Source organism: Pinus tabuliformis, chromosome J (genome assembly GCF_031772625.1).
Source record: "Pinus tabuliformis cultivar Carrire ecotype Pingquan chromosome J, CPIR1, whole genome shotgun sequence".
In the NCBI taxonomy this organism is placed as follows: domain Eukaryota; kingdom Viridiplantae; phylum Streptophyta; class Pinopsida; order Pinales; family Pinaceae; genus Pinus; species Pinus tabuliformis.
In genome coordinates, this window is record NC_142295.1 from 1,254,447,898 (window position 1) to 1,254,461,220 (window position 13,323).

A 13,323-nucleotide genomic window follows, 5' to 3' on the forward strand; every position below is an offset into this window, starting at 1 on the left:
CATAATCACAGTAAGGTTGGGCAGCTTGAAAGCCATGAGAGATCTCGGTGATGCTTTCATTTGAAATTTCATTCATTCCCATTACAATAGACTTTCACGTAAATCAAGATTCCCGTTTTGGACAAAGAAAAATTAACTGAAGACGCGTGAGAAAAGATCTTAGGTTTTTAAAACATTTATCTCATTGAATGGAGAAATTAGAGTTTGAAATAAGAAACTCTACAAAAACTCTATAAAAAGCAGTTGTGTGGTTATATGGTTTCCAATTTTTATTATCAGTCATAAAAAGTTTTAAAAAATTGAACTGAAAAAATTAAGTATGTTGAAGGCATTCATTTTTTTATTTGAAGGAATGGTTTTAACTTTTCTAAATAGATATATTTAGAACCTACTTTTTATTCAATGGCTGTTTGTGAAACCATCCAGCTATCCTTTTAGCAGTTATGGCTAGACAAATCATGTAACCATCAAACCAAGAGAATTAAAGGAGTATAGAGAGGAAAAGATAAATTCTCCATGGAGAAATTGACGTATTGCAAAGTATTTAATGTTGTTTTATGAAATCTAAGTACTCTATTTTCCTTACTCAGTTCCCCTTAACAGTATTTTTGTTACTGTCTATTTTTGTCATATCCTTGTGGTTATATCTCGGTGCTCCTTAACAATATTTCCCTTACAGTCTGTTTTCGCCTGATCCTCCTGGTTATATGGGTGAATTGTGAAATAGAACTTTAGGTTGTGTGTTTATTTTCATGAAAGTGGAGTTGAATATGTAAGAAGGTGAATTGTGAAATAGAACTATAGGTTGTGTGTTGATTTTCATGAAAGTGAAATTGAATCTATAAGAACTAAAAATGTAAGAACTCTGATAAATGAAAACAATGAAAACAAAACTGTAAGAAGAATGTGTTGTATTTGATATAATTAACCTGGATATATTGGCAACTGTTTTGTGATATTGTCTTCAAGTTTGCTGAATAGTTTGAAAGCATAAGATGAAACTTCAACAGTGGGTGGACTTCTTTTATAGTTTTTGGCGCTTGAATTTAATTGGTGGACATGGATGGACATGGATTGCAATGGCTTCACTTTGAATGTGTGGTCTGGATTTAATTTGATGTGATCTAATGGTTGGGAATTGGTTATTTGTTGATCCATGTGCTTTGATCTGTTTTAATGAGAAATAGAGTGAGTTGGGTGTCATTTATTACAGTTATTGGGTTTGGGTGTCATTTATTGAACAAAGTGGGTTTAAATGTTATTGGGTTGGATGTCATTTATTAAACATAGGGGGTTTAGTTGTTGAACAACACAGCAGTTATGGCTGACATACATTCCCTTTTATTATGTGTAGGTATGGATATTTATTTGGGATACAAAGCTTCAGTTCTGATGAGTGCGGATTGAAATGACTGCTACTTTCTACTTCTGGAATAGACCATTTTGGAAGCATTTATGGTTTTAGTTGTTTTCTAGTTGGGTCAATATGGTTTGCACTCTTAAGTATTAAGATACTATTTATGGGCAGTTGCAGGCCCAGTCAATGTCTGGGGAAATTTTGGACATAAGTTAATACTTATTTATACTTAATGTTATTTATCTTTGTTTAAATATTGGTTTCAAAAGTCTCAATTTATGGTGGTTTGGTGGGACTAGTACTATATCAATTACTGGTCCCTGCACAACATTAGGAATCTCTCCCCTTGTATTATTTCTTATGTTTGATTTATGGAAGGGATATGGATATATATATATATATATATATCTATATATATATATATATATATATATATATATATATATATATATATATATATATATATATATATATATATATATATATATATATTTATTTATGTTTTTGTTATCAAAATTTATTTTGATTTAGTTTTGATCACAAATTGACTATGTGATAAGTTTGGGAGTTGTTTGATCTGAGAATATTAAGACATTTCTTTTTGGAAATAGATTAATACAACTAATAATTTTACGTGAAAATTTAATTTAACTTTGTATCTTAGTGGAGATATCCTAAATATAAATGGTTAATTATATTCAAGGAATCACCAAAAACCATTATATCATGAATACCCAAAAACCCTGATATTTTCCAATCATTAATTTGCTTTTGGGTTCCAGAGAAATGCAGATCTAGAACTCAATATCAACCATTTGGGCGGTGAAACCCTAGGAGAGCATGTCTATGCAGTGGCTAACCCTATTATTGTAGGCAATCATATAAAAGCTATATTATGTTATAGCAAGATAAATAAAAAATCTCTACCAAGGGTCCTTGAAGCCCAAAAAAACACCCCTCACGGGAGAGATGTTAAGCGGAAACAGTGGTATCTTAAGTGTTATGATATTTTACATACTCTTCAGCATTTGGTTTAGCTAAAGCTGGTTTAACTGGCATAATTTCGTATTCATATAAAAGTTTATAATTATATAAAATTGTTTAACAGTGTAAAGATTATTAATAATTGTAGAGTTATAGTTCTATTAATATAATAGACATAGAGATAATTCTATTAATGTAATGGGGTAATATATGCCACTCATTAGATTTAACTAAGTACAAAATGCAATAAATAACATATAGAGTTATCAATATAATTATAGCTCCACAAATATTAATTCCAAATTAAATGACTTTAACTAAAACAGGAAAATCCTACAAATTTATATAACCTAAATTTTAAATGTTAAGGATTTTTCAAATTAAAAAAAAAAAAAAAAAAAAAACCAGATATTTTTTTCATTTGTGGTTGGATTGGTGATGTTTAGGAGTTTTAAATGTTAAGGATTTTTCAAATTAAGACAAAAAAAAAAACCAGATATTTTTTTCATTTGTGGTTGGACTGGTGATGTTTTTTTTATTACCAGATTAGGTTATTCAATTGGTATTCGGATCCCTTTATTACAGAATTAGGCTATTCCAATATTATCCGCCCCTCACAGTTGAAGGCCAAAAAGAAATGGATTTAATATATACTGGTGTTGCGTGACTTTCATGATAACATTTCTTTATTTTTTTTGAAAAAGAAAGTCAAATGCCGAATATCTACTTCCAAACATCTGATTTAAACGAACTTTTACTTTTCCTATTACCAGCTTTAGAATTCAACAATTTATACAAAGCCCTGTCGAGTGTGAATTTCTGTAGAGCTTCTATAATCTGGAAAGTCAGATAATCAAGGGTTGGGTTGGGAAAGGCATTTTTTGCAGCATTTAAGCTATCTCCATAGTCACAATCCACCTATTATTCACAGAGACTTAAATTGTGATAACAATGTTGTCAATGATAACCATGGTGAGGTCAAAATTGGGAATGTTATTGGCATTCATTACAGAAGAAGCATTGAAAGCACCAAGAAAAGAGAGAAACCTCATTCATTAAGGCTTGAAAAATCAAATTCTCCACCTCACAGCCCAGGGTTGGCTCGAAGCATTAGATCAGGTATAAATTCTCCATTGGAACAATAGAGAATGTACAACTTCAAAAGTCAATTGTTGAGCTAGCAACAAAGATGTTGGAGGGGTTAAAGCACCCTAAAAATGGATATTTGATTGGCCTTCTCCAAAAAAAGCACTCTAAAAATGGATATTTGATTGGCCTTCTCCCCAAAAAAAAAAAAAAGTGAGTTGGCACCTGCTTTTTCAATGATGATCATCTGCTTCTCAAAATATATTCTTAAATGGCATTGCAGCTAGTGAAATTTTAATCGTTTGTAGTTTCCAACATATATTTTTGTTCGTCAAATACTGCACATGAGCACATTTTTATGCCCTGGTTCTTTAAGATCAGAGAGGTCCTTATGTCAAGCTTTTGTTAGCCTGTGGTAAGAGTGCAGCATGTCAGGTTGGATCTCTATGTATCTTATACGGGTAATCAAGTTCCCCATTCTTTTAGATAGAGCACATAATTTCAATTTTGTTGTTTTATTGTTCAGTGCCAAGTCTTCAGAAGTGTATAAGTCGTGATGTTTTCAACTAGTATACATTGACGTTTTAGTTCTTTTTATTATACTGGTGGATTCTCTTTATCTATACAAACTGAAACACACTTTCTTCCAGAAGTAGGATTTGTAGATTTAGTTTTCAGTTAGTATTTCAGTTCTACAACAGGTAACACATTTTTTATGGAAAACTTTGGGATTGTTTGATATTTCGCTTTAGACTTGCTTTCTCATATCCAAGAAATGTATTAGTGGTGCTCGTCTCTTAGGATGCAGTCTTGATGGAAAAATGAAAGCGCAGAAGAGATAGTGGGTCTCTTTTCCAAAAAAGCTAAAACCTTAACTTGTCGAAGATAGAACTATTTCCACAACTATATACAAGATCACACATTTTCAAAATATATATTATTAGATAAGCTAAATGGGATCATATCATCATATAAGTAGTGTTGATAGCTTGAAGTAGTTTTGATGACTTAATCTAGTAATAATGGTTGATTAAGATTGACCATGTTTGTATGTAGTGATTTATTGTTGATATTACCATACTCAATGGCAACTAACACATTATGTAGTATCTACTAACAAATAAAGTTGTCTACACTTGAATGTAGCCTTATTTTGTAAGAGGTTGACCCTATTAGCTCATTAAACTAGGGAAGAGGTTGACACTACTAACCCATTAAACTATGAAAACTATGTCACAACATTTTGGAACCTTTTTCATTTGGCTCCATTATTTTCTAGGGAGATGGTAGAGTTATTCATTTAGTTGGAGTGCAAATTCCTATATCAAAATTTTCTCTATCTATTTATGCTAAAATGTTTCTTTTTGAAATTGTTCATACTATCATTTAATATTATGTGGTTGAATTTCAAAAAAAATTAACAACAACAAACTGTATGTCAAATTATTTATAATTATATTACAAATTAAATAATAAATATTTTTTTCTTGTTTAACTATTCTCATGTCTTTAGCAAACTTTATAAGCATGCATTCAGCTGCATCACCTTGCTCTCACAATTTAACACTCTACTTGACACTCTCCAAAAATTCCACAACTAGCTCTCAATCTCTCTTCAACAATTCCACTGCAAATTCTGATATACGTTTGTATATATTTTGACGAGCTAACAAAGTATTCTAATATACGTTTGTTTATATTATGATGAGCTAACAAAGTAAGATTATATGTTGGGCATATTATTATGAGCTATCATAGTAAGATTATCTGTTGAGTTTAATTAACAATTTTAGGATATTATAAAAGTATTATAAAACTGAGGTGCAACTTACCAAAATAAACTGTTTATTGGGTAGAATCAAGTTTTTTTTTAACTATTTACTATAATTTGCATTTTTTATAGTTTTATTTTAAGGTTAGGGTGCATTTGTCCAAATTCATTTCATTGATTATTTTTCTAAGAAATATAAATGAGGCATGGCATATGTTTATCCATTCATTGCAATGATTCTTCTTTTTCAATTACAAATGAGACATGGTATAGGTTTATCTATTCAATTTTTGAACGGTAAACTTGTTTGTTGTTGTTCTATTCCAAAATTAATGAGCAAATAGTGATGAGTTTGTATATGCAATTTTTTTTTAATTATATAAAAATTCTATTTTATTACAAGATACATTTTTTTTCTTAAATATTTATTAAAATATTTAAAAAAACTAACCACTTATAAATTTGAAAATGTTAAATTAACATTTAATTCAAATAATATCAAATATAACCATTTGAAACTCTTATCACACTTTCTTTATATTAATTATGGCCTTCTTAGTTATTTTTAAATTTCAAACTTTTTAAATTAAAAAAATAAAATTATAAATTTAAATATGAGATAGAAAAATTATATTATATAAAAAAACAATATCGTCATTAACAATGTGAACAATACATAATGCATGCATTGTGGAATGTAAATAATATGTATTATGAGTAAAGTTGTTTTTGGGTGAAATGTCTAAGATTTTAGATTTTGATATAATATCAAAAAATCATAACCCTATGTTTTCAACATGATTTTTGATTAGATAAATATTTTTCATGTTGTTTTTCTCTAAAATAAAAGTAAAAGTAAAGAAAAAAGAAATAGTTGTGGGAATAATACTAAAGTGTGACTAAAGTCACATATCGTTTTTCTGTAAAATAAATAAAAATAAAAATAAGTTAATAAACGTAACACTTAATAGTCGTTAGAATAATACCATACTCTGACTACAATCACCACTTTATTATTATTATTCTATATAGCATCATCATTGATGTACTCTACCAAACCCTACGAATTGCCTTTACTCAAATTTAAAATTAATATTGCGAGTAAATCATTTAAAAGTTGATGATAAAGTAACATGTTTCCAAACATTTCAATTTCTTTTCTAATTCAAATTAAAAAACGCATATTAAACTGCGGGCCTTGGAGTTGTGGCGGGAAAAAAAAATCATTTTTAAACGATACATACTCCAAAGTCAAGTAGTGAGCGACAGGTGGCAAATGGAATGATTAGCTTATGTTATTGCAGTAAGTCTTCATAGAAAAAGTGTGGGTGGCAAATGGAATGATTAGCTTATGTTATTGCAGTAAGTCCTCATAAAAAAAGTGTGGGACGCGTGGCTTTATGTTGTGCCCCTAATGATATCCAGCTTGCAATCAAGTATTCATAGAAAATTGAGCACTGGTAGCAAATGGAATCCTTCTTTTACGTTGTATCCCTATTGAGCTGCAACTTGCAATCAAACATTCAATGAAAACTGAGAGACTGGTGGTATTGACATCCATCTTGCAGTCAGAGATGAATGGTATTGAGCTTGTAGTAGTATCCATAGAAAATTAAGAGGTGGTGAGAGATTGAATCATTAATCTTGTTCCAGCTTGCACTAATTACCCTCGTGTGCCCACCAGTTGGCGTCATTTCCATTGCCATGTTGGTCTGGAGACTAAGATGTTATGCTATATATAAATAAGATTTAGATTTCAGTTTGTGATACCTTCACTTACTTAATCTATCAACCTGTCCTTCACTTCTGTTTTGTATTTCTGTTGAATGGTAGATCTGTAAACTTCCACCGATTCCTCAATGGATTTGCCATCAACCTGCATGAACCCAAACAAGTACTACCATGATGTATTTATCAATCATCGTGGTCCCGATGTTAAAGAAACTTTGGCTACCCGTCTTTACTGTTAAAATAATATAACTACTCCTGCATGAGGAGTTAGCTAAAAATAGAGTCAATTAACTGAGTGATTGCATGATTATGTGTTAGCGTTGAGTCAAATCGAGTTAAGTGATAAATGACTTTGAGTGTGTGATTGCATGTCAAGATATTTTATGCAGTTAACTAGTCAAAAAGGTATAAATACCCTTCATCGAGTTCATTGTAATCATCATGTTTTTTGTGATCAAAAGAAGAACAGCAACTCGTGTTTTATGTGTGAATTTGTGTTTTGTCTCATTTTCCTTTCCAACAAATTGGTATAGAGTGAGAGAAAATAGATCAATAACAATCTATGTGAGAGGAGAGACTCGTGATTGACGCAAAAAAGCTTAGCAGAAAGCCGCATTAACAATCTCAAACTTACGTAGTTTCAGAAACATGTGGGTTAAACTTATTTTTCGTTGCGTTAAAGGACTAATGCTGGAGTTGTCGTGTAATGCACGAGTGCTCTCATCACAATAGACACTTAGCGTGTTCAAAGTCAACGAAAGGAGCATATTTTTTTTATGAGGTTGGTTTATATGGTGAAAAGATTCCCATAGTTGGTTTATATGGTGAAAAGGATTTATTTTAAAAGGTATTTTTTAATAAGAAAACAAAACTTGGGAAAGGATTTTGTAGAAAGTTTTTTTTTAGTTTTCTACTTGAGTCCATCAAGTACTCTTCTTAACCACACTACTTGACATGTTGCTGATGTTGTTGTTACATATTTTGCTTCTGCTGACAAAAGTTTCACAATGGGTTGCTTCTTAGATGCCCATGAAATCACACATGAACAAAGGTGGAACACAAAACCAAAAGTGCTCTTCCTATCATCCAAACTGCCTGCAAAATCATTATCTGTGTATCCAATCAAATCTTTCTTTTATGTGCTTGCATACATTATGCCACAATCTCTAGTTCCTGCTATGTATCTTAGAATTCATTTTCCTGCACTCCAATGTGTGTCTTTTGGAGTCTCCATAAATCTGGAAATCAAACTCACTCCTTGCATGATATTTGGTCTTGTAGCTATGAGATACATGAGGCTACCAACCAATATTTTGAATAAATTTGGATTGACATATGATCCTTCATCATCTTTGCTTAACTTTGTACTTGTTGCAACTGGTGTAGGGATAGGTTTGCAATTTTCCATCTTGAATCTTTTCAACAAACGTTTGGAATATTTATTTTGACATATAAAAATTCCTTTTTCAGATTGCTCAAATTCTATGCTAAGAAAATATTTCATGAGACCATGATCTGTCATCTCAAATTCTTTCATCATGGCTACTTTAAATTCATCTATGTCAAAGTCACTTGTAAAAATCATGTCATCAACATATAAGCAAACAATCAAAATCTATCCATGCTCATTTACCTTTGTGCACAAGGTAGGCTCAATGTTGCTTCTGCAAAATCCATTCTTGATCATGTAACTGTCAATTCTTCTATACCAATCTCTAGGAACTTGCTTCAGTCCATAGAGCGCTTTCTTCAACTTGTAAATTTTGTCTTCATTACTTTCAATTTCATATCCTGGAGGTTGTTGCACATAAGTTTCTTCTTCTATAATTCCATTTAAGAAGGCTGACTTCATGTCCATCTGATATACTTTCCATTTGTTTTGAGCTGTTATGGCTAGAACTGCTCTTATAGTATCTAATCTGGCTATTGGAGCAAACTTTTCTCCAAAGTCTATTCCTGGTTGCTGCTTTTTGCTACAAGTCTTGCTTTAAATCTGTCAATTTCACGTTTCTCACTCAACTTTGTCTTGTACACCCACTTCACACCAATGAGATTTTTTTCCTTTGGAAAATCAACCAAATCCCGTGTGTCATTCTTTTCAATAGATTCAATTTCTTCATCCATGGCTTGCACCCAATTTTCATCTTTGATTGCTTCTTCAAACAAAGAAGGTTGGAATGACAACGATGCAAAATTTGAACTAACATCCAAATCATCATAAATATCTTTCAAACTTCTCATCTTTCTCTTACCATTGCTTGATTCATCACCTAATCGATCGCTGGTAGAATCTTGATCTATTGATCTACATGAGGATCCATGTTGCTATGAAAATCTTGGAGTCCTTGTTGGTGTGTCTTTGTTTGGTGTCTTCACCTGTGATTCTTGCTACTCCTTTTCTGCTACATCATCTTCTTCTATCAGTGGCACTTGTGCATCAACTATTTTGTTTACAGTTCCATTCCATGACTCTTGTTCTTTGAACACAACATCTCTGCTAATTATGGTCTTCTTTGTGACAGGGTTATACAATTTGTAAGCTTTTGATTGCTCACTATAACCAGTGAATATGCATTTTTCACTTTTATCATCCAATTTTCCTCTTCACTCCTTAGGCACATGTGCATAAGCTACACATCCAAATACTCTGAGATGAGATACGCTGCAATACATACCTGACCATGCTTGTTCTGGTACTTTGTTCATCACACTCTTTGTAGGAGATTTGTTGATCACATAAATAGCACATGCAACTACTTCTGCCCAATACTCATTAGACAAGTTTTTGCCTTTCAACATGCTTCTTACCATGTTCATAATTGTCCTGTTCTTTCTCTTTGCTACACCATTCTGCTGCGGTGTGTACCTAGTTGTAAACTGTCTTCTGATCCCATGTTGTTTGCAGTAATCATGAAATACCTTTGAGTCATACTCTCCACCATGATCTAACCTCAATACCTTGATTTGTCGATCACTTTGGTTCTCTACTAAGGCTTTGAATTCCTTGAACTTTGCAATATTTTTAGACTTCTTCTTCAAGAAGTAAACCCAAGTCTTTCTGCCTCACTCATCAATGAAAGTGAGGAAGTAGCAACTTCCACCAATCGACTATGTCCTCATAGGTCAACACAAGTCTGTATGCACTAGCTCAAGAGGTTGTTTTGCTCTGTATGCAACTCCCTTTGGAAAAATTTCACAGTGTTGCTTTCCCAAGATGCAACACTCACAATTACTAGTAGTCTCTTTGATGGGAGGTAATCCTTTGACCATCTATCTCTGCTGCAACAATCTTAAACCAGAAAAGTGCAAGTGCCCAAATCGAAAGTGCTATAACCAATAATCATCAGAACATGCAACTGTAAAAGAATTCACCTGACCATTGTAATTCAAAATGAGAGGAAAGAGTCTATTCCTCATCATCTACACCTTTGCTATCAGTTACTTGCTTGGGGGCTTGTCATATATAAAACCTTCTTGAACTTCAAAGATAACTCTGTATCCTTTCTGTGTCAATTGACCAACACTTAAAAAATTATGTTTGAGACTAGGAACATAATATACCTCTGAGATTGTCTTCGACTCCCCCTGCTTAGTCAGAATGTTGACCACTCCTTTGCCATCTACTTCCATAGTCTTGTCATTCCCAACTTTACCTCTGTTGATCGAAGTTTGCAACCAAATCCTTGTTGTCTGTCATGTGGTTACTGCAACCACTGTCTAACAGCCACACACTAGTAGAAGGTTCATGCATGGTATTGAAAGCTAGGAACATGGAGTTAGTACTCTCTGTAGTGACATTAGCTCTCTGGTTCCCTTGATCAACAATTCTCTTCCTGCAATCACGAGCATAATGACCAAATTTATTGCAGTAATAACATTTACAAATGCCTTCTTTCACATAATTGTGACCTTTCCTGGACAAGTATGAACTAGAGAAGGGAGAATTGAAAATGCCATCCGAACCGCCTCTATCCACATCGTCATTTTCTCACCCAGATATGCTGAGTGTAAATGGTGTCTGGATGAGCTGCTCCTTATATTGAACAAGTCTGGGGATACCATATTTCCCATCTTTTATAAAGTGGATATTTCGAAGGTGCGATGGACTAAAAACCGGTATGCTAAAGCACTGAGTGATCATGAATGGAAAGGAAGATACGACCATCAAAGATTTGAGAATTGGAGAATTGCCCTCAACAAAGCTTCGTTAATAAACGACTTCGAACTCAAGGCTGACAATGAGTTGGAACTCTTAAATCTTCTTGTCGTTATTATTTATCTAACTGGTATTGCTATACACTTAATGTTTTGTTTATTTGGAGTGGATTTTACAATGATTTTATGTGCTTTGTTGGGAATTTCTAGGGATGAAGACAAGCTATTGGAGAAGGAAGACAAGCTATTGGAGGAGGTCGTGAAATGCGTGCTTAAAAAGTGTAGAAAGACACCGCTGCATGTCGCTGATTTTCCAGCTGGTCTGCAAGAAACAATAGAAGATTTTGAAAGGAGTGTGTTATGGCAGCAACAGAAGAATGACAAAGCTTGGGTGTTGGGGATTGTTGGCTTGGGCGGATTGGGCAAAACAACGCTAGCCAAAGAACTCTTCAACAGGAAGAGGAATGATTTCAACAAATCCTCTTTATTATATGATGTCAGAGATACAGCACGTCTAAGCTCTTTGAACTCCTTGTAGAGCAAACTTCTTGAGGATTTGACAAAGATGACTAAGCCAATAGATATCATTGAAAAAGGCATAGAAATTCTCAAACAACATCTTTCATCTGCACAAGCTTTAATAGTTTTAGATGATGTAGATGATGCATCTCAGTTACATGCATTATTGCCAGTGGAAAAAGTCCTCCATTCTGATAGCTTGATTTTGGTTACATCACGCTACAAGAATGTCCTCACAAGCTCAGCAATAGCAGAGTCATCAATATATCAGTTAACAAGCCTCCATGATCAATACTCTCGACAACTTTTCTGTTCGCATGCCTTCTTGCAGTCTTATCCACTGGTAAGATTCGGAAAACATATAGGCAAGTTTTGCAAAGCCTGCGATGGATTGCCTTTGTCTTTGAAGGTGTTTGGGGCACTTCTCTATGGAAAGAATTACCAATCTTACTGGAAAGGTCAATTGGATAAGCTTCGCGAAACCAAACCTCCCAATGATATTCTGGAGAGGCTTAAGATAAGTTACGATGCTCTGGACGAAGAAGAGGAAAGACAAATATTCTTAGACATTTCCTGTTATTTAATTGGGGAAGACAGGGATATGGCAATAAGAATATGGGATGGATCAGGCTGGAACAGTCTGGTGGGACTTGAAAATCTCTAGGACAAGTGCCTTGTTGAGGTCGTCGAAGATAATACCATAAAGATGCATGATCACCTGGGAGACATGGGAAGACATATTGCGGATCAGCAAAAGTCATGTGGAGTAATCTCGTATCATGAATGGCATGTGATGAAGGACATTCCTGAGTTGTGGTGGCAATATTCTATAAGTGCTTGAATTATTCATACAACTTTATGGTTTCTTTATTCAGCAAAAGCAAAAAAGAGGAATCTTGTTGCTTTGTTTAATTTGTTTTTTGCTTGTTTTTAATGAATGAACAGGTGATAACTGAGGTGCATAGAATTAAGACGGTTCATTGCTTCAAAAAGTACCAAGAAATTTACTTTGCGTAAAAAAGTACGAAGAATTTGATCGACCTTTCACCGTATCGTTTCAGTAAGTTACAACTTGTTGCAACTGAAGGTGATGATTTAAAAAGCATATTGAGTAGGGTTGAGTCACCAAATTTGATATGGCTACGCTGGAGTTACTGTCCTTAAAACTGCCTACCTCCCTGGCTTCTGATTCTGATGAAGAATGTAAGGGTTTTAGAAGTGAGCGAAAACAAATTGAATACACTATGGCGAGAAAAATATCAAGTGAAAGTTAACGTTGGTTCCTTCATTTGCATGTCTATTACTCTTATTATTTGCCACTCTATTTTATGGGAGATTATTGTTGCTATCGATATAGTAGTATAGGGTCGAGATATGGGGATGAAAATATCTTATATTTGACTATTGCATTGTAGGAACCTCTAGAGTTGTGGGAATTAACTATTCATTCTCCTAATTCTCTTCTTTTCAAGTTTCCAAAGTCCATTGGTCAGCTGAAGCACATAGAAAAGATTGTGGTGACCTCTAAAGGTCTCGAATTGTTACCAAAAGAATTTTGTGATATGCACTCCCTAAAATACCTCGATCTCTCAGGTTCCCACAGTTTGGAATACATGGAGCTCTTTGATTCCAAATGCTTGCAAATGCTTCCAGATTCTTTTGGGTGCTTAACAAATCTGCAACACCTTAATCTCTCTTACTCGGGTTTGCAAATGCAAGT

At 33.4% G+C, this 13,323-nt stretch overlaps 1 protein-coding gene across 1 annotated transcript; it reads left to right on the top strand.

Annotated features, from left to right (window-relative positions):
* Positions 1-11,649: 11,649 nt before the first annotated feature.
* LOC149231764 (disease resistance protein RUN1-like) lies at positions 11,650-12,267 on the top strand. The gene has a single exon (XM_089381738.1). It carries the CDS (start codon positions 11,650-11,652, stop codon positions 12,265-12,267), a length of 618 nt encoding a protein of 205 aa, XP_089237864.1.
* The last annotated feature ends 1,056 nt before the right edge of the window (positions 12,268-13,323 follow it).

What these genes read in the sequence shown, in the direction of transcription:
- LOC149231764 (XM_089381738.1), top strand. Translation starts at nt 11,650, where the DNA reads ATGACTAAGCCAATAGATATCATTGAAAAAGGCATAGAAATTCTCAAA.